We start from the raw sequence: 19109 nt of genomic DNA, 5'->3' as shown, positions 1-19109 counted from the left end.
CCCACACCGGCGCGGGGGCGCGCGGGGCGGGCGTTCGCGAGGCGGCGGCGGGGGTGCTCGGCGGCCGTGAGGCGGGGGCGTCGCGCTCCTTGGGCTTCCGGGGTCCCAGAGGCCGGTCGGTGGCCGGCGGGTCCCGGGTTGTTAGGGAGCCCGGGGTGCGCGGTGTCTGGAACGAGTGACACAGGCGTCGCGGGTGGTAAACGGCCGACTAGAACTAGAGGACGGCGGTGTGGGGCCCGGCCCGGCCGCCCGCTGGCTCCCACATTCCTTGAGGGAGAGGTCGTGAGTCACCTCAGGAGAGGCAGGGAAAGAGGAGTCTGCTTTATTTCAGCGCAGAGGCTGCTGGGACACGGCGTCGTTAGTGGTTCAGAGGCTGGGCCCGTTAGGCTTTCCTTTGTGATGCATGACTCCTGAATCCGTCTTAGTGCATGCTGCCCGGGTCGGAGTCCCGGGGTGAGGGCGGAAGGCGGATGCTGGGGAGGGGGAGGGGAATACCTGTACTGACGCGAATGTGCATTCGGTAACTTTGATCGCAGACCTGCACCATCCAGGGTAGATTTGCCGTTTGTAAGGAGGTTGTGATTAACAATTTTGATCCTAAGACTTAGTTTTCAGTAGAAGCTACTGGTAGGGATACTTCCCGCTTTATGCTAAATGAAACCCTCAGCTTTCGTTGGATATACTTGTATGATTTCTCCTGACATATTAAGAAAGGGCTTATGTACTTGCATAATGTTTTATGCAGTGTTTTCTGAATACTGTGTGAAAAAATCGAAGTGAAATGTGAAAATTCTGCCAGTACAGTTGCTGGTGATGCTCTCAAATCTAGGTGTACATGGATTTGGAAGGTGGCTCACTGACTCCAGTTTGCCTTTATCGGTTTTTTCCTTCACTTTCCCAGCGTGGAGAGAGTCGTGCGTTTCGTTCAGCACGGTTGTGGAATAGAGTTGTAGCACACAGGGCTTTCCAAAGAACCCTTCCTACTTCAGAGATTTACAAGTGGGGATTACAGTTGGTGAAATATCGTATGAGGCAGGACTGGAAAGGTGAACATCCCATGCTGACGATCTAAGTGCAGACACTAATGATACTGGGTGTTAATGCTGTCCTCTAGGACACAGATATTTACATGTCTGTTTCAGTGTGTGGTAACTTTAGGAAAGTACCACTTAGGATCAGTGAAAGGTACTGGGCGAATAGTAACATTCTAGCGTAACTCTCTTTTGTTGCAAACTAATTCAAACCGTTCAGAAGAACACTTTGAAACCTCTAGAGTGATGCAAATCATGCGCCCCAGGGGGCCTTTCCTGCCCTCCCCAGACCTCTGGTCTCCTCCTCTTGGCACAAACGTTTTTAAAAAAATAAAATAGGATCAGGAAGAGAACCTACTATACTGAAATACAGTTATCAAATACAGTTTGATAATAATAATAATAACCTATTATACTGAAATACAGTTATCGGAGAAGGCAATGGCACCCCACTCCAGTACTCTTGCCTGGAAAATCCCATGGATGGAGGAGCCTTTGTAGGCTGCAGTCCATGGGGTCGCTAAGAGTCGCACACGACTGAAGTGACTTAGCAGCAGCAACAGTTATCAAAAATATTGAACTAAACTTGTGATGAATTTCCTTACCTGCTTTTATTAGCTCACGTAGTAACAGATGGAACACCAGATCTAATTCTTTTTTGGTATTGATGAGTATAAGTGACACTTTGAGATTTTTGTACAGTGCTAATGTTTTGTGAAAATATCTGGTTTCTGTTAGTGAAGAAGTCACAGGTGCTGTGCAAATTCCAGGATTTTGCGACTACCTGTGGAATTGAATGAGTGCTAAATTTCAGCCAGACGTTATAAAGATGTGATTTTTTTTTTCTCATTCAGGTTCACAGAGACCAAGTTAAGAGCCTCTGCACTAGCAGTCGATTTGCTCTCAGCGCATCCCTTACTAGGAATATGTAGGTGCCCCCCTTTTTCTTCCTCATAATGCTGGTGATGAGGGCAAGGGTGATGAGGAAGTCGAAACAGCACAGCTCAGGGAACCCAGAGCTGAACTGTCTGGGGTCATAGCAGGGTGAGTCATTGGAGTAACTGTCTGACACCAGTAGTGATGACTCACACGTGGGATAGGTTACAGTTCTGTCTTGTACAAGTTGTTTAGGAAAGTGGAGTATAGTGTTGAAAGGGTTCAGTTGAGAAAATGTTGGAATCAACATTCAGGGACTGGGAGGCAGAGGCATTTGGTTGGAAAGACCTGGCTGTAGAGACTGTCAAATAAGGCCCCTCTGGCCGTATTGCCCACCTGGCCAGCGAATGGTCAGGGTACCTGGCTGCTGGGTGCCCTCTGCTGGCAGCTGCCCTTGTCTTGGTGTGTCAGCCTCACTGGTCTACTCACTGTTTCTGGGAGGTTTGCAGACTGTGCCAGTTGCTGGCCCAGCCAACTTTTTGTCTGACGAGGTGGTTTCAGACTCTGGATATGGAAGCTCTATGGGTCTGAGGTCACTTCTGGGGACCTGCGAAGGGGACAGAGTAGCTGCTTCATTCCATCTCAGCTTCCTTGGGTGAAAGTCCTCCAGCTCTTCTAGAATCTTGAAAAGCGCTGATCAGTCAGGTTTTGGGACCGAGGGCCTGTGCATTGGTGAACGTTGTTAGTTCCCATTGTCTTTAGCCTTCTCTCCAGTGTTAGGATGCACTTGTCCGGACAGGTCCAGCCAGTAGACCCCCAGCCCTCCCTTCCCTTCAGGCAGGCACACTGCCTGCCCAGAGTGGGGACATGTACTTCTGTCTGGGGATTCTACTCAGGGCGACCCTGCCACCCCACAGGTGTCTGTCATTTGGCGCAGCCTCTGGCCTTGTCAGGGAGAGGCCACAGGGCACGTGGTGAGAAATGCCTCTGGTGTTCATGTCTTTAACGCCTGGCTGCCGTACTCAGGCCCCGGGGCAGCAGGCAGCAGGCTTACTTCACTGGCAGGTCACACAGGAATAAGGGAGAAAGGAACCTAGTGGAGTCCAATGACCCAGGTAGTGCTGGGCCTGGGGTTGGGTGGAGTTGCAGCTCGGGGCATGGCGGGATCTGGCTGCCACCCCAGCCTTGACCTTCTGGGCTTGCTCTTCCCTTGTTGATCTCAACTGTCTGCTGGTCCTGCACGCTCTCTGCTCCTCAACTCTGCCAGCCTTATCCTCTTCTGCTCTCCTCACACACCCTGCCCACCCCAGAGACAGGGTGACAGTTGTCTCGCCCTCCACCATGTCCCCCAGGTGCCCCAAGGAGGGGTGGGCTTTTGCCTTCTCACAGCCACTCCCTTTCCACAGGGCCTGCAGTGGGGTGGGTCACTTGGAAGGGACTGTAGGTGGTAGGAATTGTGATTGCAGTTTCCTCAACAGTCTCATTGGATTTGCAGAAAGTACCTTCATGAGAGCTTGGCAAGCCCTCAGTGTATGCCATTCTATAGCTGAGGCATTTTATCAAGGTTTTTAAATTTTTTTTTTTTTGCTTTAAAAAATAAGGAATTTAATTTTGAATTATTATAAATTCAGTTATGTGTTGATGCAAAGTATCTTTTTAAAAATAAGATCGCAGTTTATTGTTGCATAAATGAAACACCCCTGTGATCCTCTGGGGCAGGGGTTCAAAGCTGGGCCCCTGTTGACTTTTGGGGCTGGGTACTTCTTGTCCTATGCATTGTAGGATTTTAGCAGATGCCAGCGGGACCCCCACCAACAAGTGTAACGACCAAAAATGTCTTCAGATAGTGCCATGCATTTGGTGGGGGACAAAAATTCCCCCTGGTTGAGAAGTAATGCCCTGGAACAGCATTTTCCAAACCACTTTGTGTGGAACCCAACTTTAATGGGATAGGCATAGTTTCTACATTTTCATCAGCTATTTTGAGTTGTATTTTTAGTCAGTGTTATGCGTATTTTCATGTATTTATGTAATTGACATGTTTCTCATTTTCAGCGTTTATCTACTGTCTTCCGGTTCTGTGATTTTGGTTTCGCGTGTGTGTGGCTGTCCCTGCTGGTGTAGATGGAGCCTTTCAAGCATGTGGGTCTTGTTGTTTCCTGTGTTTATTTGATCATCATCTGGCCTGCCAAGCTGAGCGCCAGCCGGATCAGGGCAGGGACGAGGCTGCCAGGCCCATGTCCACAGTGCTCTTTCCCTGAGCTCAGACAGTGCCCTCAGGAAAAAGATGGTACCATGACATAACCCTTGCCTTGAAGGGTTGGGTTCCTGTTGAACCTAAAAGATACTCATTGACCATTAATAGCAAGTACATCATGAAAGTTTCAAATGTCCGTTTTTAATGATGAGAGTGGTAGTCATGGTTTTAAACACAAAGCTGTGATATGAGTTTAAATTCTACCAGCTGTGATAGGCCTTTCAGCTCAGAATTTATTGAAAGGGATTCGGAAACCATTAAACACCTTTGTTGTTGGAATTTTGCTGTGTCTCTTGTGAACGTATGTGGTTGGCTTTTTTGGGCTCGATTTTGCTTTGACAGGATTTAACATCTGTGATTTTATTTGAATATTATATTAAACTTCAAGTGGTGCCTCTCAAAACGTTGCTCGAAAAATAAAGTGATCTCTTGACAAACATTTCTCCTCAGAATGAGTTCTTGACTGACCATCTCGCTGGAGAGGGATGTGAATGGGGATGGGAGGGGAGGGAGAAGTGGGCGCCTGGCGGGGTAGGGGTTGGTGGGGGTGGTGGGGGCAGGCGGCTGGTTCTCTAACCAGTCACAGCCCTTCCCATACAGGAATGAAGACTGATGGCGCTGTAGTGACACACAGCTACTATTCTCCAAGGGTGTTGGAAAAGGTCTCTTATTTTGAATATAGAATTTTGACAGTTTTCTTGGGGTCCATAACAGCTGTCTCAGCTTTATAAATGCACTGGTTTGGTTAGAGAAGGATCATCAATTCCGCACCCCCCACCCTCGGTCTAAAGGGGTAGTTTGTACTGTCTCTCCATCCTCTTCTGGCTTCATTACCAGCTCTCACAGCCACTAAAACTGAAATGACCACAGAATTTCCTGCATTTCTGTGTGGATGGAATTGATTCTGCTCATAGAGCAGCTTCTGAGAGTGGCTGAGGACCCTCCCTGCTGGGAAACCTGAGCCTCTGCTGGGTGGGCCTGGCAACCGGGAAGGGAGGGAGCTGCCGGACACCTCAGCATGTGTGTGGATTAAATGAAAAATGCAAGAGACTTCATCACTGAGGCTGAGTTAGAGCACGTTGTAGCTGGGGTTATAGTATAATGTGTCTCTTGGGACAGCTAGACTCTAGGCCAGGGGTTGGTAAGCGACAGGCCTGTGTGCCGCGTCCCACTGTGGCCCATTTTGTACAGTCCTGGAACCATCCATGGTATACTGCAGAGGAAAAAGAAGACATGATAGAGGCTGTGTGTGGCCCGCAAAGCCACACAGTTACCAGCGGGCCCTCTTCAGGAAGAGTGCTGGCCGACTCAGTGCTCCCCTGAAACCAGTGGGTCTGGATCTAGATGGGTCAAGCAGTGTAACTGTTGGGGAAATAATAAAAGGGGAAAGGGAGGGTATTTTCTCTCACTGGACTCACTGGACTCTTAACCTTGTGATGACCAGTATGTAGTGTAATGGGTAGCTCTTAACTCTTGATTAGAATCTAAAGGGATCCATGGGAATAAATGCTGGAAGCCTAAATCTAGAAACCTCTGTTCCAGTGGGTAGTTCCCAGTGCCTCCTTGCTCTTTGATTTTTCTCTGTCATCAGAGCACCAAAAATCCCTGCTCTCCGATAGTCAGTGTAGAGTGTCAAACTCTCTCTCATGCGTGCCCCTGCCTTGCCCAGAAGCCCCTGTTCTGAGACTCCAGATGCCAGAGGGCTCTACATCGCCAGCTCTGGAGCTCCTGGCTGGAGAGCAGGCCAGCCAAGCTCCTTAGTGCCTGGAACCCCGGCTGGGGAAAGGACCAGAGCCTCATTCACGGCCTCTTTTTTTCTTTCTAGAATCTTTTTTTTTTTTTTTTCCCCTTGATCTTCATATCTCTTTGGGTGATTCTTATGTGAAAGGAATGGAAACAGGAGCTGGAGTAATTCTCAACTCTTTTTGAGTACTTTTCTGAGATTTGCTTTCTTATGGACCCTTTTGACTTGATAATGTTTATTTTTTGGCCATGCTGCGTGGCATGTGGGATCTTAGTTCCCAGACCAGAGATCAAACCCCAAGCCCCTGCAGTGTAACCACTGGACCACCAGGGAGGTCCCCTGGCGGGGGACCTAGTGTTTAGTTAACTTGCCTGAGGACATGCTTTACCTACGGTTTATTTAGATGTTTATTTTAAGCCCATTTATTTGGTTGCCTTGGGTCTTAGTTGTAGCATGGGGGATCTTCGTTGCACGGACTCTCTAGTTGAAGAACAGGGCTTAAGTTGCTCCAGGGCATGTGTTAGTTCCCTGACCAGTGATTGGACCTGCATCCCCTGCATTGCAAGGCAGATTCTTTCTTAACCACTGGACCACCTGGGAAGTCCCTATTTCTCAGTTTCAATTTTAATGTTAGTCCAGTATATCCTGGGACTTCCTTGGTGGCTCAGATGGTAAAGAATCTGCCTGCAGTGCAGGAGACCCAGGTTGGATCCCTGGGTTGGGAATATCCCTGGAGAAGGGAATGGCTACCCATTCCAGTATTCTTGCTTGGAGAATTCTGTGTACAGAGGAGCCTGCTGGGCTACAGTCCATGGGGTTGCAAAGAGTCAGACACAGCTGAGTGACTAACACTTTCACTTTCCAGTATATCCCAAGACTATAACCTGTAACAATTTTAAACTTTAAAATTTTAAACTTTAAAAATCTCTCCATCTTTATGTATGTTATTTTTCCTGTTATTATTATTATTTTTTTTAAGATTTTTCTATGTGAATTCCAAGTGGAGAATTCAACTGTTGAATTTGATACATGGAGTGAAATAACATTATGGAATATTCCCAGTATTTCTGCCATCAAAACTTAAAGGAATGCTTTTCTAATGTAATTTTCTCATAACATAAATAATATTGAAGGTGATGATTATAGTGCAAACAAAACATTTAAATATTTTCTCCTTTTCCTTTTAGCTAGAATGTCATTAAAATAATCTGAATTCTTGTCTAGACAAGTCAGAATAAACTCACTGTTCAAAACTGGTTATTGTAAGATGCTTTGCTAAGTTTGACTTGGTCCCCCATTAGAAGGAGGCAGTGTTGTTAGCTCTGTGTTGCTGAACAAATAGAATATCAAATATACATGTGCATGGGTATAAATGACAGGTTACATACATGTCATTCATGAGAATGAAGCATTATAGTCAGGTAAACCCCAGATTATAAGTGTAACCTTTAAATGCCCTGAAATTCATTTTAAAGGTTTAAAAAAATATCCTGAAATGGTCCTAGACACATTTGCCTTCCCAGATTGCTGTGTGCTCACTGCCAGCGCTGAGTCCCTGCTGCTAAGGAGCACAGATTCAAGTGTGGAATGATAACGCAGGTTGACATTTTGTCGAAGGAGCAAGGCTTGTTCTGGAAGCAGATTGGGATGCAGGTGTTAGTGTTGAGGTGGTGTGAGGTAACCAGTAAGAGACTGAAGGCAGAATATGTGACTCCCAGGTACCCGAGGAGAGAGTGGAGCAAGGAAGAGTTTCATCATCTCAACAAAAAGGAATTCAGAAAAAAGAGGAGAATGAGGAAGTTTGCTTGGTGTGTTAAAAAGCAGATGATGTAAGATGGCATGAACAAGCCCAGAGACACCGAATAATGTAAAAGGGTTAGCTCTCCCAGGTGATAAAAACTCCAGATTTAGTCGAAAAATGAAATCTAGCTGATGTGGTATGTAAGCGACCTAAACAAGCGACCTTGTTTTATCTAAAGCTAAAACAAGAAGGTGGGAAACCAGGGATAGAAAACTGTTGTCAGTTCTACAGAAAGAAAGGTTTAGCAATACCAGTGTCGACTGAACTCAAGGCAAAAGCGTGAGAAGTGCAGTTCTTTCTATCCTAAGCTAATGTATCAGTAATGTAGCAATGTATCAACAATGTATCAAAATGTAGAAAAATCAGAAGGTTGATCCAAGGGGGGAGAAGTTGACAGAGGGGCCCTCAGCAAGCCACAAACCAGGTTAGACCAGAGAGAAGAGAAGGCGTGGAGGGGCTTCTTGACTCAGGGCCACTGGCACCGATGCCACGTGGTTCTCTGTGGGCGCTGTCCTGGGCGCTGTCCTGGGCACTCTAGTGGGGTGAGCAGCGTCCCCAGCCTCTACCCACTGTGATAGGCAGAATGTTAACTGAAGTTGCCAAACGTCTGGGGGCAAGAATCACCCCCAGTAGAGAACCACTGATAGAAAGGATTTAAAGGCTAGATCTGATGATGTACAGAAACTTGTGCCCAACAAACCTAAAGTATAAATTCTCAGTTACACAGAACATTGAACAAAAACCGGTCACATATTAGGCCACAAAGAAAAATCCCAAGTTTCGAAAAGTTAATTCTGTAGACCAGATTCTCAGACCACAGTGCAACCTAGACAGAACCTAAGAGTGAAAGGACAGCTAAAAATATCCACCTGAAAATGCTAGGACCCCCTTCTTTATAATGCTGGTTAAAGAGGAGATCAGTGTTCATTCTGTAAGTGAAAGACACAAGACTACTGAACGCTACTCATGGGATGAGACCAACCAGCTCTTAGGAGGAACAAAGGGCGTAGACCTAACCGTTTACTAGAGAACAAGGAAAATAAATGACTTCAGCTTTCAACTCAAGAAACCAGGAAAATAAAGTTAAGGCAAATCTTTTTTTGCTTTTTGCAAATCTGATTATGAGGAAATGAGAACACAGTATTTTAAAAGGGATGTGGCTGAAATTTTTACAAATAATAACATGCATTACAATTTGATGGTGTTAAATTTGAAGTGAAGTCGCTCAGTTGTGTCTGACTGTTTGGAACCCCATGGACTGTAGCCTACCAGGTTCCTCTGTCCATGGGATTTTCCAGGCAAGAGTACTGGAGTGGGTTGCCATTTCCTTCTCCAGAGTAGATGATAAAAAGACCAAGTAGCTGATGTGAGTGGTTTATAAAGAAGGCATAAAGGACCAGAATTGACCTTGGAGGTAGAAAACTTGTACAGACCAGCAACTTTAGATGAGATGGAGAAGGTAGTCAAGATTTATCTTTTGGGACTTCCCAGGTGGTCCAGTGGTTAAGAATCTGCCTGCCAGTGCAGGGGACTCAGGATCGTCCCTGGTCTGGGAAGGTCCCACATGTGGCAAAACAACTGAGCCCGTGCGCCATAGCTGCTAAGTCTGCACCCCAGAGCCTGTGCTCCACAACAAGAGACGCCACCTCAAGAAGAAGCCTGCAGACCACAACTGGAAAGGAGCCGCTGCTCGCCACGACTAGAGGAAGTGCGTCAATAAAATTTAAATAAATAAAAAGATTTTTTTTTTTAAAGGAGGCACTGGGCTGAATTACAGCAAACTTTCATGAAACAGATCATTCCTGTGTTAAATGGAGCAACCATTCACTAAACAGTTATTGTGCACCTGCTGTGTTCCAGACATTGTGTTGGCAGTGGGGCATGTTGTTGTTTAGTTGCTCAGTCGTGTCTGGCTCTTTGTGATCCCCTGGACTATAGCCCACGAGGCTCCTCTGTCCATGGGATTTCCCAAGCAAGAATACTGGAATGGGTTGCCATTTCCTCCTCCAGGGGGTCCTCCCAACTCAGGGATTGAAACCCACATCTCTGGCATTGGCAGGCAAATTCTTTACCACCTAGGAGCCATCTGGGAAGCCCCGGGGTCTTTGTGGCCCAGTATTTTAACTTAGCTGCTCACAGGGAGTGTCAGGAGTCCTTCACGTGCTGTTAACATACTTTGGCTCCAGCATGTATTTCCTATGATGAGCAGGGAGGAAGAGCCCCTTTCCTCTTCAGGAATGTGTGGTGGGATATTCTGGAAATGTATGACTGCACACCTTGACTGCTGCTGGGAGATGCCTCTTGGAACCAGGTCGGCACTTTCTTTAGACTCACTAGTGTGTGCAGAGTTACATTTGTGCAGCACTGAACATCACATCACTGAAGGTTGTGCTGTGTACCTTCATCCATTCTCTTAGCGTTTCCCATTTTGAATGACACAGTAATTCATAGATTGAGCTGATTAAATTAATATTTGTAAGCATCAAAGTTGTCAGATTGTCAAATACTCTCTTGATTTCCTTGGGAGTTCTATAGTTATCTTAGAAACAGTTGCTCTAACATGGACTGCCACTTATCTTGCCAGCCAAACTGGGTTTATTCAGGATCAACAAAGAATTGCAATTTCAGGTCTGCAACCACATGGAGCCCGGGCAGGTCCCTGGCTGGCCAGGAGAGGAGAACTCTTTTTAAAAGGAGAAGGGGAGGTTGGGAGAGCGGGAGTTAACAGAGTCCACTGGAGGAATCCAGGGTTCATCTAGTGGCTTCGCATTGCTGGGTTGGGACACTGCCCCGTTGGCTGAACTCTGGGAAGTGGGGAGAAGAGTCTGTCCATTTCTTGTCTGGCTGTTCCTCCTGTCAGGTTATGAGAGTACCGCTGCTGGCCTCCTGACTCTGTTTCATTGAGGTTTCTGTTTACTAATTTTCACAAAACAAAGTCTATTGTGCTCTCAGAAATAGCATGTAGAGGGAAAGGCCGGGCCTGGCAGCCAGACTCTTTCAGAGGCACTCAGCCTCATGAGCAGGAGGAGGCCAGGCAGAGCTGCAGAGACTGGCAAGTGTCCTGGTCCCTGCTGGTGCGGGCACAGGATGACCCATTCATTCTGCTCCTGGGTCTGTGGCCAGGAGTTTGGGAAAGGTGTGGTGGGGGTGACCTGTCTCTGCCCTACAGGTTGGGGTCCTCAGCTGGGAGGCCCAGGAGGCCCAGGAGTGGCTTGGTGTCTGAGGGCTGGGGTCTTGGGGAGGGATTTTCTCAAATCGGAAATTTGATGCTGGCTGTGAGTAGGGGTATGAGCTGGGCTGTGGACCTCTGCGTAGACATTCCCTGTGGCTTGCGCTTCCTCATGGAGGGGGAGGTGGGGTTCTGGTTAGTCAGACTTCTTACTTGACGGGGGTTGGGGGGACGCTCAGGGCTCTAGGATTGAGTGCTCCAGTGAGAATGGTGACAGCTGCCGCAGGCCTGGACTCACGCAGCCTCACTTCGGATGCTGTCTCATGCGTGGTCCCCAGTGAGTCACTAGGGTTGGGTTTAAGAGGTGGGGACAAAGACCCTCTTCTAGGGAGGAAGGCATGTCAGAGTTTGGGGATGTGTTCTAAAGTGCTTGGGTGGGTCTGGACACAGGTAGACCCTGGGTAGGTGCGGCCTGCCTTGTCTTTCCTCCCACCCTTACCGAGCCCACTGTGGCGCTGGCGGTACAGTGAAGACGCTCCCTCCTGGGACAGGGCTCAGTGTGTCTCTGCCTTGTGTGGGTTACATAAGCAGGAGGGCGACACGGAGCTCTGACCTTGTGGGGCTTCTGTGCTGCCAGCCCAGGTCCCCTAGAGTCCCCCTGCCCGAGGCTGAGTGGGAGCACGTGGCTGACCACCACAGCGCCTGTGGGGAGCAGCGCCGGAACCCCGGGTTCGCTCGCACTTTGCAGGCATTGATTGAGTTCAGAGAGGTTTTCGTGAACACATCAAGCTTCCAAAGCTTTGTGCATCTTTGGTCCTTTTCCTTCCAGCCCTGGCAGGTCTGAGGTCTCGTTCCTGCTGCGCCACTGGCCTCTCTACCTGCTCTTGTGCCATTACCGCTGCTTTGTTGTTACTGTGCCCTTGCAGGATAGCTTGACATTTTTTTTGGTTTCTCAAAAGAAGAAAAAAACAGGAATGTTGGTTGGGATTTTATCTGCATGTGCTGAGAAAAACCAGTAGACTTTTCGTAAACCATTAGAAATGTTGGTAGGTATGAGGTTAGCCTGCAGACTGGGGGCATTTCTTACCCAGCAGTCCACCAGAAAGTATAGTGACAACGAGATACTTTTGATAGTAGCAAGAAACATGGTAAAATGTTTCAGGATTGATTAACCAGGAGTACAGAAGACCTCCACAGAGGAAAACATCAGTTAATAAAGGATGTGGGAGAGAACCACATGCTCAGAGTACTCACAGATGTCTCTTCTTCCCATATTAATTCTGAACACTTTTTCAGCATGGTTGTGAGGTTGTCTCTTGACAGCAGGGACTGTGTTTGGTTTGCTGCCCCATCCCCAGCATTGAGAACAGAGCTTGGCTCAGGGAAGACTTTCAGTAGGTGTCTGTGGGCTGCATCAGGCCCAGCCATGTGCCCAGCAGACTCTGTGCCCTGCCTTTCCTCCTGACAGCACCATGAGCCTATTGCCATGATTCACCTTCATGTCCATGACTGATGGTCGGGACCACTGTGGATTCTACCATTGTCCTGTGGCTGGCGTGTAGGTTCTGTTTCCATTTTTTATTAATGTGGATAAAACACGTCATTTCCCTCTGGCTTTCTTGCCATGAGTTTTTTTTTTTTTTTTTTAATTGAAGGATAGTTGCTTTTACAGAATTTTGTTGTTTCCTGTCAAACCTCAACATGAATGAGCCATAGGTATACATATGATCCCTTCCTCTTTAACCTCCCTCCCATCTCCCTCCCCTCTAGATTGATACAGAGCCCCTGTTTGAGTTTCCTGAGCCTTTCCATGTTACTTTTACCATACATCTCACCCTCTCCGCCCCTCTCCCCATGTCCATAAGTCGATTCTCTCTGTTTTTTTTCTCCACTGCTGCCCTGGAAGTAAATTCTTCAGTACCATTTTTCTAGATTCCATATGCCTGTGTTAGAATACAGTATTTATCTTTCTCTTTCTGACTTACTTCACTCTGTATAATAGGCTCTAGGTTCATCCACCTCATTAGAACTGACACTTGTGTTCCTTTTTATGGCTGAGTAATATTACATTGTGTATATGTACCACAACTTCTTTCTCCATTCATCTGTCAGTGGATATCTAGGTTGCTTCCATGTTCTAGCCATTGTAAATAGTGCTGCAGTGAACAATGGGATGCATTTCCATGAGTTTTTAATGCCCTTTGAAATGAAGTTTAGAGCATAGAAGAGTTTATTTGATGGTATTTTAAAATCAACATTTATGGACTTCCCTGGTGGCTCAGTGGTAAAGAATCCCCCTGCCAATGCAGGGGACACAGATTCAATCCCTGATCCAGGAAGATACCCACATACCTTAGAGCAACTAAGCCATGTGCCGCAACTGCTGGGCCCGTGCTCTAGAACGGCAGCTACCGAAGCCCGAGCACCACAGAGCCCGCGCTCCGCAGCAGGAGGAGCCACCGCAGCATGAAGCCCACTCACCACAACTGGAGCGCGGTCCCCGCCCGCTCCACCTAGAGGGAAGCCTGCACAGCAGCGGAGACACATCACGGCCAGTAAACAAAGAAAATTATTTTTAAAAATAAAAAAATAAAATCAGTGTTTATTGAGGCTACAGGCCTATTTTTTTCTCTATGCTTTTATGTACAATTTTTATTATTCTCTTTGTAAGTTTAGTCAGTTTTGATCTTTCACCCATAAGACAGCCTTTGATCAATTCAAGATGATCAGACTGCATGTACCGTTTTCACATGTACCATGCACCCATATACAACTTTAATCTCTTTATGCTGCTTGAAAACCTAGTTTTTAGTAGAGACCTTTTTCATTTTAAGCATCTTAACTATCTGACTAAATCAAAGTTTCTTAAGTAGATGTAGTCACTCAAAATCACACGTGTGGCAAGTCTCAAGTAACCACACTTCCCAAGCCTGCTGCCAGTAAGTGGCTTCCATGAGATGAGGAACTTCATTTTGTTTACTGCTGTACCCTTGGGACCTAGAATAGTCCCTGGCAGTCAGTAAACTTGCATAAGGGAAGAAATGTTTGCAATCTTAGTAAACTTCTCATACCTTTTCCCTAAAAAAGAAATGTGTAAACTCAGTAACTCAGTTACACCTTTCAAACTGGAATCAAAGCTGATGTCTAAGATTAAAGTTGCCAAGTTTTCTTAAATACTGCAAACAACTTAAGTGCCAAATACACAGATTATTCTGTGAAGCTAAACACAATAATATCAAAATCTAAATCTCCCTGAGGGCTTAGAGACCCCACTGAGGCCATAGGGAAGTCATCTCAGGCGTGTCGAGATTGTCATCTGGGGGGTATCGCGTGGGCTGGGATGTGGGGAGCTGGGGTGCTGCCAAGGCGGGCCTGCTTTGACCCACATGCTGCGTCTCTTCTTCAGGTCCCCATGGACTGAGCCAGCTCAGACCTTCCATCTGCTCTGAGCAGGAAGGTCTGTCCCCCTAGTGGGACTCGGCCCGTCTGACTGCGGTTCTTCCCTGATTTGTCAGTTGTCCTGGACTAGAATGCTCAGAAATGTTAAAATGCTTGTTAGATTTGGCTCACGTTTCATATTTTTGTCTGCCTTCAAGGTCACAACACTAATGCTGTCTTCTTAGCTGACTCTGAGAAAATTGTACCTTTTTTTGATATGTGACCGTAGCGGGCTACAGTCTGTAGCACTGCAGAGTCGGACATGACTGAAGTGATTTAGTGTGCATGCCTGTGGTCGGGCTTCTCTGGTGGCTCAGTGGTAAAGAATCTGCCTGCCGATACAGGAGACGTGGGTTCAGTCCCTGGTTCAGGAAGATCCCCTGGAGAAGGAAATGGCAGCCCATCCAGTATTCTTACTGGGAAATCTCATGGACAGAAGTGGGCTACAGTCCATGGGGTCACAAAGAGTCGGTCATGAATCAGTGATTGAGCATGCCCTTCAAATACATATGGTCAAATTGTTTTCTGACAAATGGCTGTCACGATTTGTGGGACCTGGGACTCCTTCAGTGTGGCAGGTTTCACTTCATCTTTACTAGCAAAGTGGCGCACCACTCTTCTAGATTTAATAATTGCCAGCTGAAAAACGATGTACTGCTTTAAATGTTGTACTTTTAAAATTACTTTTAGTTTTAAGATTTCTGTACATGAAGTTTGGAAAGCTGCGTTTTCTTCATTTTTATTAGTCTGGCTGGACTCTTGAAAGGGTATCAAAGTGACAGTTTCCACTAATGTGTCCTTTTTTAACTGGATGGAATTTGTAGAATAAAATAAACAAAGCCCATGTCGTATTGCCCTTGAACACCAGGGTGTTGTATGTCTGTTGGGCTGGTGGTTCTCCAACTTGTATGTTGGAGCCTCAGTTCAGTTCAGTTCAATCGCTCAGTCATGTCCGACTCTTTGCGAACCCATGAACCGCAGCATGCCAGGCCTCCCTGTCCATCATCAACTCCCAGAGTCCACCCAAACTCATGTCCATTGAGTCGGTGATGCCATCCAACCATCTCATCCTTTGTCGTCCCCTTCTCCTCCTGCCCTCAATCTTTCCCAGCATCAGGGTCTTTTCAAATGAGTTGAAGCCTCACATGACAGTAAGTAGTGAGGACACTCGGAAGAAAGGGGACCTGTGTGCACTGTTGGTAGGAATATAGATTGGTGCAGCCACAGTGGAGAACAGTATGGAGGTTCCTTAGAAAACTGAAAATAGAGCTCCCATGTGATCTTGCAGTCCCACTCCTGGCATGTATCTGAAGAAAACAAAAACACTGATTCAGATGTTCATAGCAACACCATTTACAGTAGCAAAGATGTGGAAGCAGTCTAAGCGTCCATCAGCAGATGAGTAGGTAAAGAAGAAGTGGTACATGTATACAGTGGAATATGACTCAGCCATAAAAAATGAAAACTTGCCTTTTGAGACAGTATGGGTGGACATGGGGGATATTATGCTTAGTGAAATAAGAGGCAAATACTGCATGGTTCCCTTATATGTGGAATCTAAGAAATAAACTCGTGACTATAACAAAAGAGAAGCAGATTCACAGATATAGAGATCAAACTAGTAGTTACCAGCAGGGAGAGGGGAAAGGCAAATAGAGGTAGGGGATTAAGAGACACAAACTACTAGGTATAAAATGGACAAGATAGGGTCTTCCTTATCTTCGCTAAGACTCTGCACTCCCAATGCAGGGAGCCCAAGTTTGATCCCTGGCCTGGGAACCAGATCCCACATGCTGCAACTAAGAGTTCGTGTGCCACTACTAAAGATCCTGAATCCTGCACCTGAGGCCTGGCACAGCCAAATAAGCAATAGATAAACATTTTTTTTTAAATAAAGTAAGATTCAAGGATATATTGCACAGCACAGGGAATATAGCCAATATTTTTAAGTAACTACAAATGGAGTATAATCTTTTCCAAAAAGAAGTGAAGACACTGTTGTTTGAGTTTGAACATAATAGAAACTTACTTTTCTGTGCAATAGGGCAGGGTCTATCTGATCTGGGAGGGCCTGTAGCAGCTTGGCAGAGGCCTTGACTGGAGCAGACCCTTCCTCCCATGCCCAAGCAACTCTGCCCGGGTGAACCCTGTGAATTCTGCTGCCCGCCCGCAGGTGCCAGTCAGTGTTACTGCCCAGGTGGAGGATTGTTCTGCTGCTGCTGCCACAGTGCCGTGGGCTGGCCTGGACCTGGACCGCCCTTTTGCGCGGACAGCGCCATCTGCTGGCTGGTCTTCTGGCTTCCTGGGTGTCCTGCGGCAGTGTCGGTTACCTTGGCATTCTTTCCTCCTATCTTTTTTTTTTTTAATTTATTTATTTTAATTGGAGGCTAATTGTTTTACAATATTGTGGTGGTTTTTGCCACCCAACACAGTCATGGGTGTACATGTGTTCCCCATCCTGAACCCCCCTCCCACCTCCCTCCCCATCCCATCCCTTAGGGTCATCCCAGTACACCAGCACTGAGCACCCTGTCTCATGCATCGAACCTGGACTGGCGATCTGTTTCACATATGGTAATATACATGTTTCAATGCTATTCTCTCAGATCATCCCACCCTCGCCTTCTCCCACAGAGTCCAAAGACTGTTCTATACATCTGTGTCTTTCCCCCATCTTTACTCAATGAAATATTAGTCACATGGAGTTGCTTTCCCCCCTCCCCCCTCCCCCACTTCTTCCAGTTTCTTCCACTGTAGACTGCACGTATTTTCAAAACTTTTGACACAAATTTCAAAATTCTCTTTTAGAACAGTTGTACCCAGTTAGGTCCCATATTGAAGGTTTAACCAGATTTGGTAGTGAGAAGGACTACACGTCTATATATTCTGTTGATAAAATTTTGGCTTATCCGCGGTATTCACTGCAGGCATTGTGAAAGCCCCCGAAGTTGGAAGAGTGGAAGCGTGACCCCCCACGACCTGGATCGGGCAGCTGTAGGCTTGGCTGCCGTGTGTTCCACCCTGCTGGTGGGTCCTCGAAAGAGACCTTGGAGAATTGGCTTCCAGCCGAGACCGACGTGGCTGTGGCCTTGGTCGTCTGCCTGGAATTCTCTAGGGCCTCTGCTGTGTTTCGTCCGGGTCTGCTGTAGGGACCGTGGCAGACCTACCCAGAAGCTGCTGTCAGGGGGACACCAGTCAGTGAGCGGCTCAGGCCCTTCCCGGCTCGGTCCCCTCAGGACCGGCTGGCTCCAGGAGTCCTTGGCTTGTCGCAGTGTCACTCCAGGCTCTGCCTCCAATTCACAGGGGTTCACCTGGCTGCCCCCTAGAGCCTCTCCACTTCCCCGTTTCCAGGACACACTCTCGAGACCCCTAACATGATGACATGTGTGAAGATCCTGTGTCTAAGTAAGGCCCCGTGTGCAGGCCCGGGCTAGGACCTGGGCCCTCCTGGAGGACACATCGGGCCTCTGCACGTGCTGGCCGCACCATGATGGCTGCCGGGCTTGTCTCTGTGGCCCAGCCTCGCTTGTTCAGGTTTCCTGTGGATGCTGAGAAGCATCTCAAGCCTGCAACGTCCTGTCTCTTGCTTTCTCCCCCCAGGCCATAGAACCTGCTCCCCACGGTCGGCTCCACCTCAGGACATGCGGCTCTGCTCGGCCGGTTGCTCAGGTGAGAACCGTCAACTCTCCCGACCCTTCCCAGGCGCAGCCAGACCCTCTGCACAGCCTGTGCTCCCGAGGCTCTTGTCCACATGCCCCTGCCCTCCTTGGCGCCACAGTCATTCAGTTTGCCCTGCACACCATCAGAGGGCCTGTCCTGAGCTGAAGCCTCTGCCCTCTTGCTCACACCTTCCCAGGACTTCCTGCCCCCCAGGAAGACCACCATGTTCACCTGGACTGTGAGCCGGTGTGGCCTGCTCTGTGCCCCCATGGTGCCCCCTCCCTGCCATCCCTCTGCACACAGCACCACTGTCCTACTGCCTGTGGGTGGCGGGCAGCTGCCCCCGTCATCCTCTGTCCCCACCTAGTTCCCTCATCTCATGTACCTGAGTGCGCACTGACAGGTGGATGGCAGTGTCCACCTCTGCGCTGCATGTGGCTGTGAGCCGATGCCTGGCACTGCCCCTCCAAGCCCTCCTGTGTCCTTCCTGCCTAAGACTGGCCTGGCAGGCTCAGTGTCACATGGCCCTGGGGCCCGCCAGCTGCACGCTCGCCCTCTGTTGTGTTCCCCTGCCCATGTCTCCCGTGTGTTGCCTGGTGTCCCTCCTGTTTGTGGTCCTGGGAAAGCCCCAGGGCCCAGGACAGTGTCCTGCACATGTAGACTTTACTAGGTGTTGCTCAGTGAGTGAGGAAGAGACCCAAATGCCTGCAGACGAGCTGACACACCTGGCCAGGCAGGCACTAATGTGTGATTACCAGGCAGGTGCAGAGTGCTGCGTAGTGTTTGCCTTAGACCGTAGTGAAGGGCGCTTTTTACTTTCCGTGTGGAAATAATGTACTTTAAAAGGTATATGGGCGCTATGGAGTAAGCGGACAGCAGTGCTCTGACTTAGTGACTGATGCTTCTCTGCTTTTGTTTTTCCAGACACCATTTGCGTTTGACTCAAGACGATCTGATGTTTTATAAGGAATTCATTCACCATGATGGCGACACAGACACTGAGCATAGACAGCTATCCAGATGGGCAACAAGTGAGCGCTGCACCCTGCCCCACACCCTGAGCAGCCCACCCACCTGGCGCTGGAGCACCCGCAGCGCCTGTGCGTTCACACACGCCTCCCTGCTGGAGCACC

General features: G+C 48.0%; 1 protein-coding gene across 3 annotated transcripts in view; it reads left to right on the top strand.

Annotated features, from left to right (window-relative positions):
- The window catches only part of PKNOX1 (PBX/knotted 1 homeobox 1), a 45188-nt gene that overhangs the window by 568 nt on the left and 25511 nt on the right, over positions 1-19109 (top strand). For 2 of the 3 annotated variants that reach the window (XM_040267133.1, XM_040267122.1), the window contains exons 2-3: positions 17917-17985; positions 18901-19007. In XM_040267133.1, coding sequence (XP_040123067.1) covers positions 18957-19007 — 51 coding nt within the window. In that variant the 5' untranslated portion in view covers positions 17917-17985; positions 18901-18956. Of the gene's footprint in view, positions 1-16853; positions 16891-17916; positions 17986-18900; positions 19008-19109 lie in introns of those variants that run through there. The other variant, XM_040267126.1, reaches the window with a different exon arrangement.

The sequence above is a fragment of the Oryx dammah genome, unplaced genomic scaffold (genome assembly GCF_014754425.2).
Source record: "Oryx dammah isolate SB20612 unplaced genomic scaffold, SCBI_Odam_1.1 HiC_scaffold_2, whole genome shotgun sequence".
NCBI classification, from domain to species: domain Eukaryota; kingdom Metazoa; phylum Chordata; class Mammalia; order Artiodactyla; family Bovidae; genus Oryx; species Oryx dammah.
This window is presented reverse-complemented; position numbering and strand designations above follow the sequence as displayed.